Raw genomic sequence first — 19,150 nt, forward strand, 5'->3', positions numbered from 1 at the left:
GGCGGGAGGGGCGGCCAGGCCGCCTGGCAGCCGGCTCTGCGGAGCTGGGGCCGTGCCGTGTCACCTGGCGGGGGGACAGAGCCGGTGTTAGCGGCAACTCTTACACCCCCTCGCACTTTTTTTATTTGTGTTATGGGCAGCACTGATAACTGTGGCAGGTGTCACGGTTTACCGTGAGAGGCACTGGTAGCCGCTTAGGTCTCCCGTGGCCATGTCGGGCTCGGTCCCGGAGGAGCCGCAGCGCTCCACCCCGCCAGGCCCGGCTGGCGATCCCCATCCCGGGCCACTCGCTGCCGCCCCGGGCGGCTCCAGCGACCCTTCCTTCGGTGAGCACAGCCTCGGCTTGGCCACCACGGAGGTCAGCCTGGTGGAGATGACGGAGATGGAGTATACCCAGCTGCAGCACATACTTTACTCCTACACGGAGGCACAAGCTGGCGAAGGTGATGTGGAAGCCAGGCTGGGGGCTTTCTCCTTGCCTGGTAGCTGTGCCGAACCCCCTCCGTGCCAGGTGAACCCCGAGCAGGAGGGGTGTCCGTCGGCCCACTGCGGGAGCCAGCCGGTGTTCCCGGTGCCCGGACAGGCAGGGTTACCCTCTGACAGCGCTTTGCTCAGCACCAACCCGCATTTGGGCTATGCTGACTTCCAGGAGCTCAGGATGATGCTACTGAGTGAGTCTAACCTCCCTTCGAACGAAACGGATCAAATGCCTAACGGTAGCTCTGTAGAAGTCCCAGGGCACAGTTTAGTAAAAGTTAAATGTGGTGAAAATTCTGTTGGGCTGCATAAAGAAAACATACTTGCTGAAAATTTGGTACTGGCACCAGAGGCCAGGTCTAAAACTGCAGTCAGAGTTCGGTTGGAAGAAAGATTCAACAGCATCCAGAGAGAAAACCCCAGATGCCAAGAACCCCAAGAATCTGGAGTAACTCTTAACAAGTGTGTTGCAATTAATTTTAGTTTATGTTGTTAAACTATGTATCATCGTATAGTTCAAAACATTTTCTGAATGAAACCTAAGAACAATACTTTTTTTAATACACAAGAATGATGGGTTGGGCTTTTTAAACTGCCAATCAAACATGCCTGCAGCTCCACTGACCTCAGATTAGGCCCCTCTGTATGTTGCATAAATACTACAGCGTGTAGTCCCCAGGTTAGTTAATTACAATAATTTCTTTAATGTAAAGGAAGGTGAGAGAACTAGTTTTAACTTGCCACTTGCTAAAAGCAAAGTAGAGATTGTAATAAAATACTAAGAGCAACTGATTAGTATTGCAATGTGGAGGCTTGACTACAGGGAAAACTTTGAGGAAAAATACTGTGTTACAGCCTGGCTCTGTAACTGTATTAGTGTGCTAATAAAACATTTTATTGAGGCATAAAGCTGAATTGTTACTGCACAGAATGAAATACTTTCTCAGCTGGTTTTTGTTTTGTTTTGTCCCTGAAGTAGATAGTATGGTAATAACTGATTTCTGTTTACAGTAAGTGAAAGTGGTTTCTTGGTGATAGTTACTAGAAGTATGCGTAGCTGTAGATTTTTCTGCACTCATTTTCACGTAGTCAGTCTGTTATGTTTACTGTGTTGTGTTTTCTGATTTGTTTTGTTTTGTTTTTTAAGTTTAGTAACACTGATTCGACAGCCATCAAAACTGATAGCTGTTCCTGTGCGTCAGCAAGAAAACAAGTGTGCTGCATTAGGGACAAGTAAGACTGCAGCTGCCAAGCCTTCTGTACAGATGACATACCCATTATTTACCATGAATGCATGTTCTGCTGCTGGAGGTGCTAATCCTTTGCAAGCACAGGTAGGTAGCGTGTTCACCACTGATTGAACTCTGCTAATTTCAAATGCTAATAATGTTACCCAAGAGGTGTAATAGAATTCTAAAGCTTTCTGTTAAAATTGTGACTTGATTTGGATAAGGATAATCAGTGATCTGTAATGCAATTTATTTATTCTTATGCTAATTTTTAAGACCATACTTACTCAAATTACTTGTGTAGCCTTTTTAATAATGTGCATCCAGGCAATGATCAGTAGATCGTTAGTTTTCTTACTAGAAAGGTATATTTTTTCTTGAGTTTATCAGTGTGTCATCAGCTTCATCTACACAAGACAAGGAGACAGTACCATTTTCTGTGATTCTTTTTTTTTCTATAATTTTGATGAAAAAGGTATTTTTTTTCTCCCCCAGCTCACAGTAACTTATGAAACAAGAGTGATAGTGTAGGACTTGGAAATGTCAGAGGCATCCCCAAAAGATCATCAGTCTGTCAAAATCCCATGGTTGTGTGCAGAAGTAATTGGGATTTCTTCTTATACAACGCATTGAATCACAGAGATAAAACTTAACATCAAGATATCAAAATAGTCTCTTTTTTATGTATATAGTCCTCAAAGTACTTCCTTTTTGTTTTCACAGACCTCTGGAACGTCTTGCGTTGTTTTGGAAGCTGCTAAACATGAAGACCTTGGGATACCCAAGACATTCTCTTTCTGCTGTCAGGAAGCTGAATCTGCAAAACAAACAGTTGATGTTGTGAATAAAGCTTTGCCTGAGGAAGTTTGGATTAAAGTTCGAGGTAAACCACCTACCCTCTTTTCACTTAGCTTTCTCTTGCCTTCAAAACCACATTTTTTTCTGAATTTGCATGTTTTCTAGAATGAATATGGTTTTAGTGAATCATACGAGGTGTGGTTTTTGTCTGAGATGTGCTATAGGCAGTATGGGACTAGATTTCTCCAAAAGTTTGACACCTATGAGTTTAGCTATATTTTCAAAATTTTTTAGCACTTCCAGCTTGAAGTGAGAAAACCTGAGCTTGCAAAGTACCTTTCAAAATCTGGGCCTAGAGTAAGCAGCTGGTTTCTTTCTACACTTATGGTCCCCAAAGTTGATATAGCAGATCCAGGCAGGATCAAACTGGAGAACATTTAAAGGACTGCCTCAAATGCTTGTCAAAGGCAGGCATGGTCTTGTTAGGTTCTCTGAGAAAGTAGAATCTAGGTGGATTTTGAAACAGCAAGCAGTGCCTTAGGGCTTCTGAAGGACGTGCATTGCTGGACAAGAGGTGATCTAGGTTGGCAGTAAAGCTTCAAAGATTATTCCACCTAAAGAAAGCAACAAAATGTATTTTCAGAGAAAGAAAATTAGTATTTTCAGTAACTAGCGGGAGGGTTACAAACGTGTTCTTTTCCTTTTTATTTTTCCAAGAAGACACCTTATGCAAGCAAACGATGAACAGAAGAAGTTGCAGCCAAATAAGCACACTGGATCCAAACATAGATCGCAAACCTCTTGGTGAAATCCAGAATATGTGTGATAGTAGCCAGAGCACTGCACCTGCCCATGGTCCTTGGCAGTCACTACAGTCAAATTCAAGTATGCAGCTGCAAAGTGGCCCACAGAACGGAATCACGCAGCGAAGAGAAAGACATAACCGCATAGAGAGAGACAGAAGGTAGTTTCTATGGGGAGTGGCAATACAAAGTTTTTGAAGCCTAAAATACTGATACTGTAATAAATCTGTCATTATCCAGAAAAATGTAAATTCAAACATATTTTGTTTTACCAACCAGAAAAAGCAGTGCAGGTGCTGAGGTTTTGGTGTTTGTTGTGGTCATCCTTGTTGTTTTTTTTTTACTCTATAAACAAACAAAAAGAGATATTTCACCAGTTCTGTAAAGATCAGGTAACTTTGCTATAACATGACTAATATACAAATACAAAACTTGTAGCAAACAAAAAGAAGTCCCCAAAGTCCATGGCATGTAGGGCTTGTAGTCTTCCTTTTTTTATATTTTCTTTCCTTCTCGCCCATCAGTTGACAACCTTCTCTATTTCCCTGCAGGCGCAGAATCCGGATTTGTTGTGATGAGCTGAATCTTCTGGTTCCGTTCTGTACTACTGATACTGATAAGGCAACGACTCTACAATGGACAACCGCGTTTCTGAAGTACATTCAAGAGAGGCATGGTGATTCCCTGAAACAGGTTTTAAATTTAATTTCATTCTTTCCCTTGATAAAAATGTGAAATGTTTTAAAGCTATCACAACATAGAGAAAAGTATACAGAATGCTTCTGCTTGGTGCTCTTTGTGAAGGACTGCTGTGTCATTGAACCTTCCTTTAATTTTTTTTTACCTGGTTCAGTTCAGTAGTGTGAAATCATAGGCTGTCCTTCAGTCAGGGTTTTCAAATCAGATTATTTTTTTTATTATTATTATTATGTTTTAGTTAGCTCAGTTCCTGAGCATTATACTATCTGCACAACAATGTAGAATTGAGGTCCTCTTCAGTCATTCCTCCCACAGTTTGCTCTGTTACATCCCACCTGTTTCACAGAGTTGTTTAGTTTTCATGAGCTAGCAGTTGGGGTTTGCAGCTATGTGTCCCTGCTGTCTCAGGGTGGGTGAGAGCAATAGGTTATGTGCCCTACAAGCAGCTCCCATGCTACCACTCCAGTAGTTGCAGCTCCAGAGTAATTCTGGCTCTGCTGAGTATCTTAAAGAGAGTAGATGGAGTGTGGTCAGGAAAACCTGCTTGGCTAGACGCTGGTATGGCCCCTCTGCACTTCCTATTAAAGGTTTGGGGTGTTTTTTTTCCAACACACTAGCAAAACAAAACCGTACATCTCAAGTAAATAGCTGTATTAAACATAATCATTACTTATTTTTTGTATTTTGATTTTTAGGAATTTGAGAGTGTGTTCTGTGGTAAAACAGGCAGGAGACTAAAACCAGCAAGATCAGATTCATTTGTAACGTGTCCAGTGCAGGAAAACATGCATGGCCATGGAGACCAAGTAGTCTGAACTGGCTGCCTTGACTTGCATGACAAGCGTGGCTAAAAGTGGCACAAGCTGTATTTTATTTGTTCTGTTTACATACTGAACATGAATATAAAATGTAACTTGTAAAAATAGATAAATAGAGCTTTAAAGAAAACATTCTTTACTCAAAATGGAAATGAAAGTTAACTACCGACAGTCAAAATCAGTGCTCCGTTAAAGGGGCTTTGGGACCAGAAGGTACAAGCAAATGTCATGACAGCTAAGTGTTTTTCCCCTTTAGTTATAAAAAAAAATGTGCTTTTTCTGTTTATTGTTCTGCTTTGGGGCTTTTTTATTGTTTTGGTTTGGTTTTTTTTAAAGATGAACCAGTCCAGATAAGAATAGTTGTAGCACATCAATCTGTCCTGTTATTTTAATGTCTAGATGCAAATGTACTCTTCAAGTGTAAAAAGAAATTACAAGTTACCATATTATAACACCCATCTTTTCCATTAAAAATTTAAAGGTTTTATTGGTTAATAAGTGCATAATTTCTAAACTGTGCTGATATTATGAAGTTTACATTTGCCATACATATTCTAACATACTTGGCCCCAAAGAATAATAGAATGGTGTTAGCATTTTTCTTTTTTAAATACAGTAATGTTTTTAAAGTCTTATCACACAACTGTCCACAGGTTCTTGTGTTGTTATTTTAGTCCAAGTGGCATATCGTAGACAGTAGAATATTTCAATGCACAAAATATTTTCATATTTAAAGATAAATAAGATTCCTTTGTTCATAGGCTTTAGCATATAGGGCAGAAATGGAGTAGTGCGTGAGCCGGGAGAGGGTTTATTTATTTTTTTTAAACAGATGATACTAGCAGGTTTTAAAGTACCAAAGGGTCTCCCAATATAAGTACTGTTTTAAGTCACGGATATGGAGAGTTTTGCAGCAGTTTATTTCTGAACAATCCTAGTAAAACCACTTCTGGAAAATGGACCTCAGCTGAGTTTGATGTGTATAATGACACTTACAACATCACAAAAAAAAGGTTAAAAAAAATCTCCTTTTATTTTTACAACAGTTCATACAGGTGTTTTTGGCTGGACTTTAGAAGAGCATCCTTCCTTATTTAGGGTTTCATTCACAATTACTGTGCAAATAGCTTAGGTAGAGGTCGTGAAAATGCTGTTACTTAATTTCCTTTATTATCATATGGAAATATACAAAAATTCTCCCCTGTAAATCAAAATATATACATTACACTTTTTGCGGAATTTGATTGCAAGAGAATTACTGTTCACTACTCTTGGCAAATATTTGAGGTGCATTCTGAAAATCGATAACTGACAGCATACGTGTAAACTACAGCCTTTACTTAGGCCAGAATCTTAAGATATTGAAGTCCAGGGTATTTAAATGCCTAATTTCCACTGATGGAAGTAGCAGTTAGGTGCCTGAATACCTTAACAACATCTGTCTTACTGCACAAACCTGCATAACTGAAGTCAGTGGGAGCAGCACCAAGGAATTCAATTGACAAGGCTCAAACATTTATACAGAAAAGTCGTGATCTTTAGTACACAGCTGCAGCGAGGGGAGGTGATGGTAAAAAGGAACAATGCCTCCTCTTGCAGGTCTCTTGAACAAAAGGAGAAAAGGAAGGTGAGGGTGTTTAGCAATAAAAAATCTGGAAAATAATTGGAGGAGGGGAGGAGAAAATACTCATAAAGCATCTTTTTAATTAAAAGTTTTCATCTGATGCTTTCTCTTTCATAGAACTGTGTCAAAGTCTCCACTTAATGTAATAGAAGGAACATCTGTCCATTTATCACTAGGAGGATTCTGTTTGTTTTCTTACAATGCACTGTTTATTTAAATATTCAGTCACTTCTCCATTTCTTGTACTGTTGTTTTATGATTTTTTGGAAGTTGATGCTCCAACAGCTCCCATGCAGGCCGACGTGTCACATATTCCTGGAGTTCCCTGAGCCCCAATAGCACCAGGAGTACCAGGATCCCCTGGAAGACCGGGTTCACCCTGAGCACCATCACGACCATTTTTAGTAATTCCAGGTACACCAGGTGGTCCTAAACAAGAAGGGGAAAAAGGTTATTTCCTTCCTTTTATTTTTTAAAATATATTTATATGTAAGTGTTACTTTTAGTGTTCTTAAAATACTTTGTCTGTACATGAGACTTGTTATGGCCTGTTGAGTACAAGGTGTTCAATAAATTTACCCTGAATCCGGAGTATGTGCGTTGGATTTTTTAGAGTGCCTTTGGCTTTGCTGGAATTACCTGGTATAGCTGAAGATGGATGTTCAGTATTGCGCTTCCGTTACGCACGTGTCTGTTCCGACTTTTGATGACCACTGTAGAACTGGATGCCGTCTCAACACTGCCTTAGTTAGTGTCTGACTCCATGAATAATAACAAGTAATTTGTACCCAGGTTTATTTGATGACATCCCTGAATAGTTTGCCCAAGGGATGCCCTGGATGTGTGAGCTCACAGCTATCCCTCCTTCCTGGCCCCCAGCTTGCTCCTTAGTGGGAGGCTGTGGCCTTCAGCTCCTTCAATTCATTGCACCTCCTTAAGTCTAATTGTAATTAAGATTCTGAGTAAAGGGAGTGGAGAGAATGACGATACAGAACATCTCCCTGACATTACAGATGAGGAGCTTCCTTTATACCTGTGTCTAATTTAAAAAATTTGCTCACAATGAAAGACATAGGTTTTTTATTGGGAAAAATAATTTCTGCTTTGAGTGGACTCAAGCTATTATTTTTATTTTTTTCCTTCAGATGCTAAAAATAATTCACAAAACACTAATTTCTGTAACAGCAAGCTACTGAAGCCTTCCGAAAAACCATAAAATATGATTCTGTCTTCCTGAGGGACAGCATTTCTGTCTTAATTAGGTAGAGAGATGCTGCCTGATTCTTTTTATTCATGTAAGTGATGAATTGCATCTACTGTTGATCTCCTTAAGTTTCGTAAGTAGGAGAAATGCTCTTTTTACATGCTTTGGAAAAGAAAACATCTATGGAGTAATGCAGTGATTTTACGGAAGAATCTGAGTATAAATAATCTAGTTTTATGAAATTATATAGATGCAGAGCCTGCTTTTGGTGCCTGTAGCTTATTCACTGTACAGACATCACCACAATTAGAACAGCTGCTTTAATTGGTGGGCAAAATAAAGAATATTTTTCCATTTTTTTTAATAGGTATTCATTCCTTTGCATAAATCAATCTCTTGGGAAGAGATTCATGACTTCAGGAACTGGGATTATAGTGGTGTGATTGCTCTGTACCTGCCTATCTCTCAAAATTATTACGCTAGGAATTTATATTGGTTTCTGGTAAAATGAAATACTGTCCCTGATTTCTCATTTGATCCAGAAACATGAGCTGAGGTTTGGAGAACTGCAGCTGGTGGTCCAGGCTGTAGCTTTCACTGCAGGCATTCATTAAGCAGAGCAACAAAGAGACACCTGTCCGTCAGGAGACGGGCAGCAGGCATGGTTCTCTTGCCATAATCTGGAGTTAGGCACCTTTAAATAAACTGATACACTACCTGTTAATTAACTAGTTAGTTACTGCGTATGAAGTACCACTGAAAAGGAAAACCACCTGACACTAGCAGCCACGTGGGAGTAGTTAAGAAGGGTCCCTACCTCCCCATCTATAGAAGCTCTGACCTTTCACAGGCCATCAGTGGAGGAAACCAGCAGCCTTTTCTCAGAAACATTTAGGACTAGAGAGGATGTACTAATTAACTTCCACTGTTCAAACTGTCTGCACCTGCTGTTACCCACAGGAAAACCACCCTACTGTAATGATTACAGGGACAAAGCGATTGTAATATCCAGCCAACAACATGCAGAGCTGTCCCTCTTAAGCCCTTACTTTAGTCGTGGTTTGTTACATTATTTGCACAGCCTTACCTTGAAGGCCTTGATCGCCGTCAGGCCCATCAATACCTTGACCAACAGGTCCTTTGTCTCCCTTCTCACCAGTGTCACCTTTAATCAGAAACAGACAATTTCAACAATGAGTTGCTACTGCAGCTGGATCCAGGGGCAGGGAACAGCGAGAGAAGCTCAGAATCCTCAGGACAGCACTAGGATCTTTGCTTGCACTGTGTCCCTAAAGATGCCCTCTGGGACTCCCGTTGCTCCCCAGGGCGCGATCTTTCCCCCTCCACTGCTGAAATTACTACAAATTTGCAGTTTATTTCTGTAGGCATAAACCAGAAGCAGGTTGGTTTAGTCCTACTCACCTCTGGGACCAGGATCGCCGAGTTCTCCTGTTGGCCCTCTGTATCCAGGGGGACCGCGAGGCCCAGGGTGCCCAACGCTTCCCACAGCGCCAGGAGGACCCGGGGGACCAGCGGGGCCAGGGCGACCCGTCATCCCAGGAGACAGGGGCTTTCTCAGGTTAGCAGCTAACTGTGCGATTTGATCTGAAAAGAACAATTACAAACTGCATGTCTGACGTGTTCGCTCTTTGCTCGGCTGCTTGTCGTCTGCCACCGAGCGAAGGAGCAGCTGAAAATGCCGTCGGCTGGTGAAGCAGAGCGGGATGCCCGGCCAGCTCCTGCTCCCGGCCACTGCGATGTGCTCGCTGCTTCTGGCAGAGGGAAACACTGAATCTGTCCTCTCGGCTCACCTGTGGCCTCTTTTTTTTTCTTTTAACATCTCCACAAAGGGAGATACTGGGCAGAAATCTGCAACCCGTTGATCTTTCCTGTTTCCTAAACCACTTTAAAAGAGCTCAAGCTAGAAAACAATACTGAAATAATGAATCCAAACCAGTTTCCTGAAACAAGCTTTCAGAGTTGCACTTCATCCCAATGGCCGAACAGCAACTCCAACGGCAGGGGACCGCTCCTCAGGGATGTGCCGTGCTGGGGAGGGGAGCCGGGAGCTGGGGTTCAGCACGCCGGCGCACAGGGCAGGTACTCATGGGTGAGGGGGCGTGATACGTGTGTCAAAGCTGCTTTCCAGCACACTTTGTATGTTGCCATGATGAATCATTTTAAAATACTAATTTTAGAAAAATGAAAGACATCCCAGAGAACAAGATGACCTCCTGAATAATCTCCTTACGTTAAAGGTCAACATGCTTTTTCTTATTAAGACAAAAATAAATTTCAGGAGTCATTTTATGTTCAGGATCTACTCATCTTCAGCTAAATACGGTAACTACAGTCCGCTTTCTCTCCGTAATACTCACCATTTATCATTTCCCCACAGAGTTCTCTTATATGTTGTTCACTGGCCTCTTTGCCCTGCAATTAAGAGAAGAATCTGTCCTTACACACACCACGTTACGATAACCAGCCCTCACAGAGGCTTCAGGCCACGAAACACATTTCCAGCAGCTCAGCAAGCAGCACAGGATCCTGCCTGAAGAGCGGTGGGGTTCCTGCCCACCTTCAAAAGACGACGGCTTCGATTCAGAAACTGTCGTGCTCATGGCAGAGATCAACCTTAACGTTGGGTATTTAATCTGGGGCGTCCTTGGCCTTTCCTGAATGATGAGCCGCGGGCTCTGCGCTACGGCGGAGGGCTGGCATTTGAAGGGCTCAACAGGAGCTGTGGTTTTAAATGATCAGTTTCTGACCCTGTTCTGTAATGGGGACGGTGACTTACAGCCTGGTCCCATGGGCACAGACAATTTGTCCACCCCTCTGAGAGAGGGGTTCTCCGAGGCACGCGTTCGGGGGCACTGCAGCCCTGACACCTGCAAACCCTTCATCTCTGTGCACGGGTGGATCCTGGACACAAGACTGAGAGCTTGCAGGCACAGTTACCTACTTCTGCCTGCTCAAATGCAAGGCCTTATTTTTTGAATATGCATCTAAAATCCATGACCTATTGATTCTCCCCCGAGACTCCCTGACCGTGCCCCAGCAGCAGATAATACTTACAGGAGGCCCAGGTTTTCCCGTGATGCCAGGAATGCCCTGCTCTCCCTGATGGCCCATGGGCCCTGGGTGTCCCGGGATCCCTGGTACTCCAGCTGTCCCATTAGGGCCTTGGACACCTTTTGGACCAAGTTCTCCTCTTTTTCCTGGCTGTAATGAAGAAGAAAAAAACCCCAAACCACTTAAAACAGAAGACATGGTCCATTCTTTTCTCATAGGAATTAGTTAAGCCTTTCTTAAGATACAAATATCATAAGGGCGAGTGTCAAAAGGACGGGGCCAGGCTCTTTACAGTGGTGCCCAGCAACAGGACAAGGGGCAACGGGCACAAACAAACATGGGAAGCTCCATCTGAATACGAAGAAAAACTTCTGTGAGGGTGACAGAGCCCTGGCACAGGCTGCCCAGGGAGGCTGTGGCATCTTCTTCTCTGGAGACATTCAAAACCCACCTGGACACAGTCCTGTGCAACCTGCTGGAGGTGACCCTGCTTTAGCAGGGGGTTGGGCTAGGTGAGCTCCAGGGGTCACTTCCAACCCCCACCATTCTGTGATTCTTCAGGTTTCCCTAACTGCTCTGGCTGACCATGTACATTTCTGACATCATATGGGTGGGTTTATGTATATAGATTACGATAATAGGAGCAAAATTACCACATCTGAGTGTTTTCAGTGCCACAAAAAATTGTCATTGTCATAGATTTTATAACATGACTATGAAGAAAATATGCTTCTAGGAAATACCACCAGAACATAGTTTATGGAGATACATCATCAAAAGATGCAACAGGCATGTTTACTCCCAAATCTTTTGGGGCACGAGCCCGCAATGTCTTACACATACCTCTCCTTTTTGGCCAGGGGGACCAAAGGGACCCTGTCAGGAAGAAAAGGAAAAAAAGAAAGAATGATCCGTGCAGGCAATGTGCATGTAAAGCCAAACCTCCCAAGGTCCAGGAAGCGGACATGTGCGTGGCATCCAATGGGCTTTTCTAGCAAAGGGGCCAGGAATGGCTATGGGATGCTGGAGACCAGATTCAGCCCTGGCACACGGGGAGGACTCTGGCGCCAAGACTTGCCCCAGGTACCAACGCTGAACATGGGTCCCACCAACCTGGCTGCTTCTCGAGATGGACCGACCTGCCACAGGCAGAGCAGCGTCAACCGCTCCAAGGAGCAAAATGACAAGCGAGTGCTGACACCCTCAGTTCTGCCACCCGGTGCTGCCTGGGGTCAAGAGCCGATGTACACCGTGAATACGATGGCAGAAAGGTTTGGGCTGCCTTCTCCTTTTCGCAGCCAGCAAGGTTGGAGCTCTTGGATGGTTAATTCTGACTGACCACATTAGTTGTTGATACACGGTTCTCTAGACCCATCTGTTACTTGAGGAGTCAATTCTACTGAATTCAAGGACACTTACCAGTTCTCCTTTGTCACCTGGGAGGCCATCTGCTCCAGCAATGCCCTGGAAGTGAGATACCAGAATTAACAGCGCACAATTATTGAGAATAAGGCTCACTCTGAGACTTGGATAACCTCAGCTCCTAAGGCACATGGGGGCACTTGTCAGCTTATACAGCAAAATGAAATTCTGTCTTCCCAAAGCTGAATTTACGGTAGCTGATAAATGGCACTCGGGGTGTGGGGCAGCTTGCCAAGGACTAGGTGCCCTCTGCAACAAGCTGGTACTTGGATGAAAAGCTGAACTCACACAGATGACAGCCCTGATGGGGTGTCCATAAGAGACATCCACAGGCTGGCACTGGCATTCTTCGTACAGGGAATCTAAACTGCAGGTTCCCCAGCTCTGGGTCTCACAGAAAACATGGTTTGCTATGACAACTAAATGTCCAGTGTGACTGTGTCCTCTAGGCTTCCTCAGCAGAAAGAGTCACCCCCAGAACAGCTTCATCCCACCCGTAAACAGAAGTGATCCATCAACTTGGTAAGGACCATTCCTCTCCACTTTGGGGACCGTAACATAAGTGGCTGAAGTTCTGGTGACATTAATTTTACTAGCCATGACAAGAAGCATCAATTTGCTGATCACCTCCACAAAGCCAACCGCAGTGCCTGCAATTTGAGCATCGCTGGGAGCGACACGAATTGCTGCAACCCGCCACCACCGGCCGCACAGGCAGCACATCCCGTGCCAAACGCTCTGCAGCAGAGCTGGCTTATTACATGGCAATTACAGCAGGTAACGAACATTGTTTGTGGTGACTTGTGGCTTTACAGAGGAAGTTATTTCAAGACAAATGGAGGTGAGGCTGGTCTTTCCTTCAGCAACAAAACAGAAACCACACAGGCACTGGCAAACCTAACAAGCAACACTTGCTGGAAGCGCACTCGCCTGCCGCTAAAAACAGTCACACATTAATGCAAGTCGTACACTAGGTAAAAACTGGCTCCAAAGCTCATCGCTGAGGTTAAGCCAATTACAGAAGTTAAGCAGCGAAAAGCAAAAGATTAAATTAGTCTATTAGTGTGCCAAGCTTTGAGGCTTGGGCAAATCCTCTTCATCAGGCACATGAGGTTCAATGAAAAGCTGTGCCGCTTCACTCGGGATGCACATGCTGCGAGGAGCTCATACACAGCATGCCTTTGTGCTTCCAAAATGCACAGCAAGAGCGCAGCACTTCTATCACAGCATTTCCATATGTCTCCATTAGAACAGACTACATCTTTTCTGCCAATGCAGGAAAAACCGGACCGAAGAGGGTTTTGTTGGTGCCTGCTCCGGAATATTTTCATTTGAGGGAGGAAAAGCAGTTTGTGCTGCCAAAGGCTGTGCCTAAGGTAAGGCTTAAACGCCTCTGCTGGCTACAGCGTGGAAGTTACCACTTACCTGGTTACCTTTGGGACCAGGAACACCAGTAGGACCCTGAAAATAAGTAAAAGGAAGAAGGCAAATGAGCTCAAGCTGTTATTTTCCTGTGAATTCCTGATGCGGTCAGACGTTCCCTCACTCAGCACGGGGTTGGGAATTAGCCCCCCAGCTGCCAAGTAGGAGGGTCCAAATCTCATTTATGCTTCTTAGGAAACAAGAAGAGATGTTTAGCATCCTTGCTGGCTTTGCAGCACTCCCTACAGTCCCCGGTTTGTGCTGTAGGACGGTTCCCCAGCCCCTCACCAAGCCAGCAACAGCACAGAGCAGCTGCCAGACCAGGCAGGACCCCCCAGCTCAGGTCTGGTGGCTTCTGCCCACCATGTCCTCATCCTACCAGACCAGAGGGACTTGTTGACCTGGCTGGGCAATGCACTACTCTCCACCCACCTGGCACAGGCTGTCTACACCAGCCTTTCTCTTACCGTCCTCCTCAATTTCCTAAATAAAACTAAAATGAACTCTGTGCTTTTGATCCTAGGTTTTCCAACCTTTTTCACAAAAGTAATCTTTCCCATCCATCCAAAAAACTCTTGTTTTGCTCCTGCCCCTCTGCTTTTCATTACTGTCATCTCACTACTGTGACCGAAAAAGCAGTTTTACAAATTCACAGATTAAAGCACAAGGTCCAGGGTGAGGCTGGTGGGCAACTGATCTCTGCCCTTCACACCTGAAGATGTGAGGAGGAGACAGAATTTACGTATGGTATAAAATGGACAAGAATATTTTTGTACTGTAAAGGCAAAAATCAGGATGTTCTTTCAAGGCTTTATTAGATGGTCAGTTTTCCTGGAGATTTAGGGCTAGGTGCTGCTGACTTGGAGATTCATAGAACACCACGGCCAAGGGAACAGAACGTATTTAGACGGTGAGCTGATTATCACCTTAGGAATAATTCAGGCAACTTGAAAAATCCTTCCAATTTTATCTACCGGGCATTCACAGAGAGGACATGAGACATTTTCAGCCCTCTTTGTGGCTCTGGGTCCATATAACAGAGCCAACGAGGAGTTCAGGAGAGCCCGGGATCTTTTTCTCTACTGCAAAATCTACATGGAAAATTCAACCATTCTACCCTGCAAACAGGATTTCTACAGCACATTCATCAATCTGGCGCCTGCAAACTGATCTTATTTTTTATAACTAGATCTAGAGATGGCTCAGCAGAACAGAGTCTTCAAGGAGGACAAACACATAACAAGGGCATAGCATTTTGCTCAGATCAAGCACTAAGTTAAAAAAGAGGGGGGATTTCTACTAAAGAGAAAATAATTCTCAGCAAAACAGACAACAATGTGGAAATGCAAAAATGGCCACAGCTATTTATAACTCCCATATGATGTTTGCCAATGGCAAAGGTGATATATTCTTTTCTGAATACCATCATCTAGATTTATACCTCCAACTTTGCCGAATCCCAAGGCTCCATGAAAGTTTATGGCAATAAAACACAGGTTAGTCACCAAAGGCCATGTTCTGCGAGGAACATTCCCTTAAACAAAAGTTTAGCCCAAAGGAGTTTGGTTCAAAACTAATTTCTGAGCAGCAGGAACCAGTGACTCACATTTGTGTCACCCCATCAGTTAAACACATCGAATGTTGTTGGCCAAGCATCTAGTGATGCCAGTGTGGAGCTGAGAGAGACGTTGCCCCAGATGGCTGCTGGCATCCAGAATCCTCAGGAATTTGATTGTAATAAAAATCCTTAGAAAAAATATGTGCCTGTTGCTACCTCAGTCAGCAATACCAGTCAAATCCTTCCCCTCCCCGATATCCCACTCCAACAAGATGGTTTATAGCATCTTAATGCTATTTTGTATGTCATGATCAAATGCACTAAACCTTTTGTATTTTTATGCCAGCAAAAACACTCACTGATATGCTGGTTTATATTCCTGGCCACAGTCGGTCCAAGGACCGTGAAAAAGCCTATCAGTACCTACTAACTCAGGCTTGCAGGAATTACTTTTTTTTTTTTTTCAAAGAATAAAAAAACCCACGATTGATTTCAGGAGAGTGTGATGGGCTAGCTGCGGCTGTGTAATTCCATCCACCCTGTACTTGCAGATCTCTCTACACACAGCAGGACCAGCAGGCTGGGTTGGCAGTAAAGCAAACCCAGGGCAGTGCCTGCTGCGCTTTGCCCACCCCCAGCAGCAAAGGCTGGTTTGTTTAAGCTATAAAGACACGGTCTGATGTTTTAGGGTCTTCCCAGCCCAAATCTTGTGCCCGGCAATAAGCGTGGAAACGGGCCGTGCTGGTTGCTGCTCCCGGCACAGAGGTGGCCTGGGGGCACACGTGGCTGTCACCGACACCAGTGGCACTGGGCGGGCAGGGGAGGTTACACCGAGCACCAGTTGCATTCGTGGAGGTGGAAAGTCTCCAGCATCACCCACACCTGCCAGCATGCTGTCCTGGGGAAAGCTGCTAATGAGCTGGGGTGTTAAGAAACAATAAACAATTACATCTTTAGAGTAACTACACTTAACTTCAGAGCCAGAAATAAAGCCTAGGTGCCTTTTTTTTTTGGTGATTTTTTTTTTTTTTTTTTTTTCTTTAAGCATATTTTCCCTCCCTCTGCTCTCTGGAGACCAGGCTGCTCTGTGCAGGGGCCTCCTCCCCTCTGCACGTACATTTTTCACCGCAGCGAAGCCCTACACGCAGTCAGAACCCTGCAGCTCCACAATAACCCTCCTGTTCCACACTCCCAGGCTCACAGTCCTTCCAAGAGGCTTTTTTAGACCTGCCTGGAGCCAACACAGAAGGGCCATTGTGAGACCCCCGCGGTGCCACTGTGATTGCTTGCACAGAAACGTCACCTTAAAGCTGGAGCAGAGGCAGGAGCGAACACACGGCTACTGTTCCCCTGCAAATGCCCTTCACTTTGCCCTGCTGGCTTCCTTTAAATGAGAATGAATTCATTTAAATAAAAAGTCACCTTTATTCTGAGGTGTGGGGCCCGAGTCTGCTGCTGTTCAGAAAGAAAATCACCGAGCAAACTGCACTTTAAAAAAACCCCAGAAAACGTAATCAAGTGTCTGAGTAACAAAAATGTGTGGCACAGCTCTGCTGGGCTCATGGGGGGAACGCTTGGGGGAAATCAGCATAGAGAGCAGGGAAAAAGCCCCAAAGGATTGTCCGGTCTGGCTAGGACAGGTTCCCAAAGTCTCCTCTAAACGATCCACCCTGTCTAGAAATAGTGGAAGTTCCTGCATGGAAGCAGAAACAAGGAGAGGAACAGAAGAGGTGGGATGCACAAATCCTGCTCCCCACCTAGGGTCCGTCCTGGGCACCAGCAGCCTCAGAGGAGGGACTGGGACCCCAGTGCGTGTTTGCTGGGGTGACATCAGCTCCCCCGTGCTCAGGGCCCCCCTACGCCCTGATTTCCTATCTCCCAAGCAGGAATTAGTTACAGATGTCTCCTTACCCTGTCACCCAACTCTCCACGAAGTCCAGTCGGACCAGGGAGGCCGGGTTCGCCACTGGCACCTTTGGGACCCTGTTAGGAAAACAAAAAACAGAAGCTACAGCTTGCGGCACCAGGAAAGCCTGCGTGTCCTGACGTGCCCGAGGCTCACCAACCTCCGTGACATGTTCTAAAAGGTCATTTGCCTTCGGTCTCCTCTCTGCTGTTCCCCCAGGACCTCGGGGCCGCTCGCTGGCACCCCCGGCGCTGGCTGGCACAGCTCGCTCTGGTCCCTGCCCCCATCACAGCCCAGCTCAGCCCCTGCCGAAGCGCTGGGAATCCCACCTGTGACTCCCGATGGAGCGATGCTCCCAGAAGGTAGCACCAGTTTTTGCAGCCAGTTTCACTGGGGAGTGGGGAGCAGCTGTGAATGCTCCATGGGGGGGGGAGGAATGCAAGTCCCCAGTGCGGCAGAAGGGAGGAGGGAGCTCGCTGAAGACAAACAGGCTGGGAGCATCCAGGTGGAGGAGAAATTAAGGTGTTTATGTAGGTCAAACTGCAATCTTTCTTTTGCAAACAAACACTAAATATGAATGGTTCCAGCAGGCAGCTTATCTGGCCTCGTGCTCCTTCTACTGCCCTGTTTTAATAGAGGCATCAAACCGGTCCTGGCAAACGGGAAGATGTTTCTTCCCATCACTTGTTGCCATCAGGCTATTGCCTTGCCCGAGGTTTGCAGTTTGGCGGTGGCCCGCCGAAACGCTGTGCACGTGGAATTACCCTTGTCAGCACACCAACCTGGAAACCTCTGACACCGGGGGCTCCCATCGGGCCTTGAAGACCAAGTGGGCCCTGAAAAAAGAAAGATGAGTTTAGGAAAGGAGAAAATTCAGGGCCAGGTAGGTCACTTGTGTCATTAAATCGGTTCACTTGAACAGAAAGAGCTCATGCAGTTCTGTACTGCAGCGCACTTTGCCCAGCAGCATTGCTGATGAACGCGATGAGCCACTGTAAAGCGCTGCTTGGTGTTTACTGAGCTGTGTTAGTATTATTATTAACAGAAATGCTTATTTGTATATATTAATGCCTGAGAACATACCATACTCGTGAGTGGGAAAGATCAACAACAGCAAAAAGTGGTAGCATGACAGAGCATAGACAATATACATTAAAGGGGATCTGCTATCCCATTATTATGCTTTTAAATTGATCCAGTTCTGCAGGAAAATATTGTAAAATGGGTGCTGCACGCACTTGGAAATGAAAAATGGCAACTGCATCCACTTCCTTGGACATGCTTGGTACCAGCAATGTAGAAGGCAGAGGTATCTACACTACTAGCACAGGTGGTTTTAAGAGCCTGGCTCACTAGACAGAACACAAACATCACCATTAGGAGTCTCTATTGCTTCCTACTGAGAAAAATCACATAAGCGATAAAGATCTTAGGTGAAAAAAAATACCCTAAGTAATTTAGGCATCTAAATCCCATTTTGTGAAGTGTCTTCTTGAAACAGATGCCTTAGGCAAACTTCTGTCACAAGGCAGGACTTCAGCTTTGCCTCCTTTCACAGCTGTCTCTGCTGGGCGCAAGGTTAAGGGACACAAACAAACTGCAACCTGAGCGGATCCCTCGGCACGGACTGTCCACCTTGCCCAAGGAACCAGCTGCCCACTGGATCACACTGCCCTGTGCCCTGTGTTAAAATGGCATCTGTATTTTTGACTTAAGTATCGTTTAGCCCTACAGAATTCTCCCTGTTATCTGAGTATCCACTGTCTCTCCTGATTTTTTCGGGCTGTCATGAAGAGGAATGATGGGTGACTCTGTATGATCTGAACCATGTGCCCTTATCCCTGCCTGGCTCTCAGGATCAGCACGGCCGTATCTGTGCAGAAACCAGTGGCTGCCCAGACGAAGGAGCTGATCTGCTGAGATCCAGCAGCATCCTTTGGGCTAGAGAACTAACTGCTCAGGTGTCTTTGTGGCTACTGTTTCCACTTCTGTTCTCTGCTTGTCATTCAGTAAGTAACTTCTGAGAGTTGTAAGTAAAGAACTCTAGGAAAGTGAAGTTAAAACTCATCAAAAATGCTGCTGCTGTGCTGCTGCCTTTAGAAGTGGTGGGACCTGACA

General features: G+C 45.0%; 2 protein-coding genes across 10 annotated transcripts in view; one reads left to right on the plus strand and one right to left on the minus strand.

The window, feature by feature from the left end:
• On the plus strand, positions 1 to 5,730 carry TCFL5 (transcription factor like 5). 2 transcript variants are annotated; one of them, XM_040607958.1, is made up of 6 exons: positions 1 to 939; positions 1,625 to 1,811; positions 2,430 to 2,589; positions 3,222 to 3,468; positions 3,859 to 4,000; positions 4,702 to 5,730. In XM_040607958.1, the coding sequence occupies exons 1-6, from the start codon at positions 212 to 214 to the stop codon at positions 4,819 to 4,821; spliced, it is 1,584 nt and encodes a 527-aa protein (XP_040463892.1). In that variant the 5' UTR covers positions 1 to 211; the 3' UTR covers positions 4,822 to 5,730. The 2 variants fall into 2 exon arrangements, with proteins under 2 accessions (XP_040463892.1, XP_040463893.1); XM_040607959.1 differs by having other exon boundaries at positions 3,225 to 3,468.
• A 108-nt stretch (positions 5,731 to 5,838) lies between these two features.
• Positions 5,839 to 19,150, minus strand: part of COL9A3 (collagen type IX alpha 3 chain) — a 41,693-nt gene continuing 28,381 nt past the window's right edge. For all 8 annotated transcript variants that reach the window (XM_040607952.1, XM_040607951.1, XM_040607948.1 and 5 more), the window contains 10 exons: positions 17,815 to 17,868; positions 17,038 to 17,109; positions 13,572 to 13,607; positions 12,144 to 12,188; positions 11,568 to 11,600; positions 10,728 to 10,874; positions 10,031 to 10,085; positions 9,075 to 9,257; positions 8,740 to 8,817; positions 5,839 to 6,877 (listed from right to left, as the gene is read on the minus strand). In XM_040607952.1, the coding sequence (XP_040463886.1) occupies positions 6,702 to 6,877; positions 8,740 to 8,817; positions 9,075 to 9,257; positions 10,031 to 10,085; positions 10,728 to 10,874; positions 11,568 to 11,600; positions 12,144 to 12,188; positions 13,572 to 13,607; positions 17,038 to 17,109; positions 17,815 to 17,868 (879 nt within the window). In that variant the 3' untranslated portion in view covers positions 5,839 to 6,701. The remainder of the gene's footprint in view (positions 6,878 to 8,739; positions 8,818 to 9,074; positions 9,258 to 10,030; positions 10,086 to 10,727; positions 10,875 to 11,567; positions 11,601 to 12,143; positions 12,189 to 13,571; positions 13,608 to 17,037; positions 17,110 to 17,814; positions 17,869 to 19,150) is intronic.

This window comes from Falco naumanni, chromosome 10 (assembly GCF_017639655.2).
Source record: "Falco naumanni isolate bFalNau1 chromosome 10, bFalNau1.pat, whole genome shotgun sequence".
NCBI classification, from domain to species: Eukaryota; Metazoa; Chordata; class Aves; order Falconiformes; family Falconidae; genus Falco; species Falco naumanni.

What these genes read in the sequence shown, in the direction of transcription:
- TCFL5 (XM_040607958.1), top strand. Translation starts at nt 212, where the DNA reads ATGTCGGGCTCGGTCCCGGAGGAGCCGCAGCGCTCCACCCCGCCAGGC. An exon ending in TCTGGAGTAACTCTTAACAA is followed by an intron (nt 940 to 1,624) that starts GTGTGTTGCAAT and finishes TTGTTTTTTAAG; the next exon opens with TTTAGTAACACTGATTCGAC. An exon ending in CGCATAGAGAGAGACAGAAG is followed by an intron (nt 3,469 to 3,858) that starts GTAGTTTCTATG and finishes ATTTCCCTGCAG; the next exon opens with GCGCAGAATCCGGATTTGTT.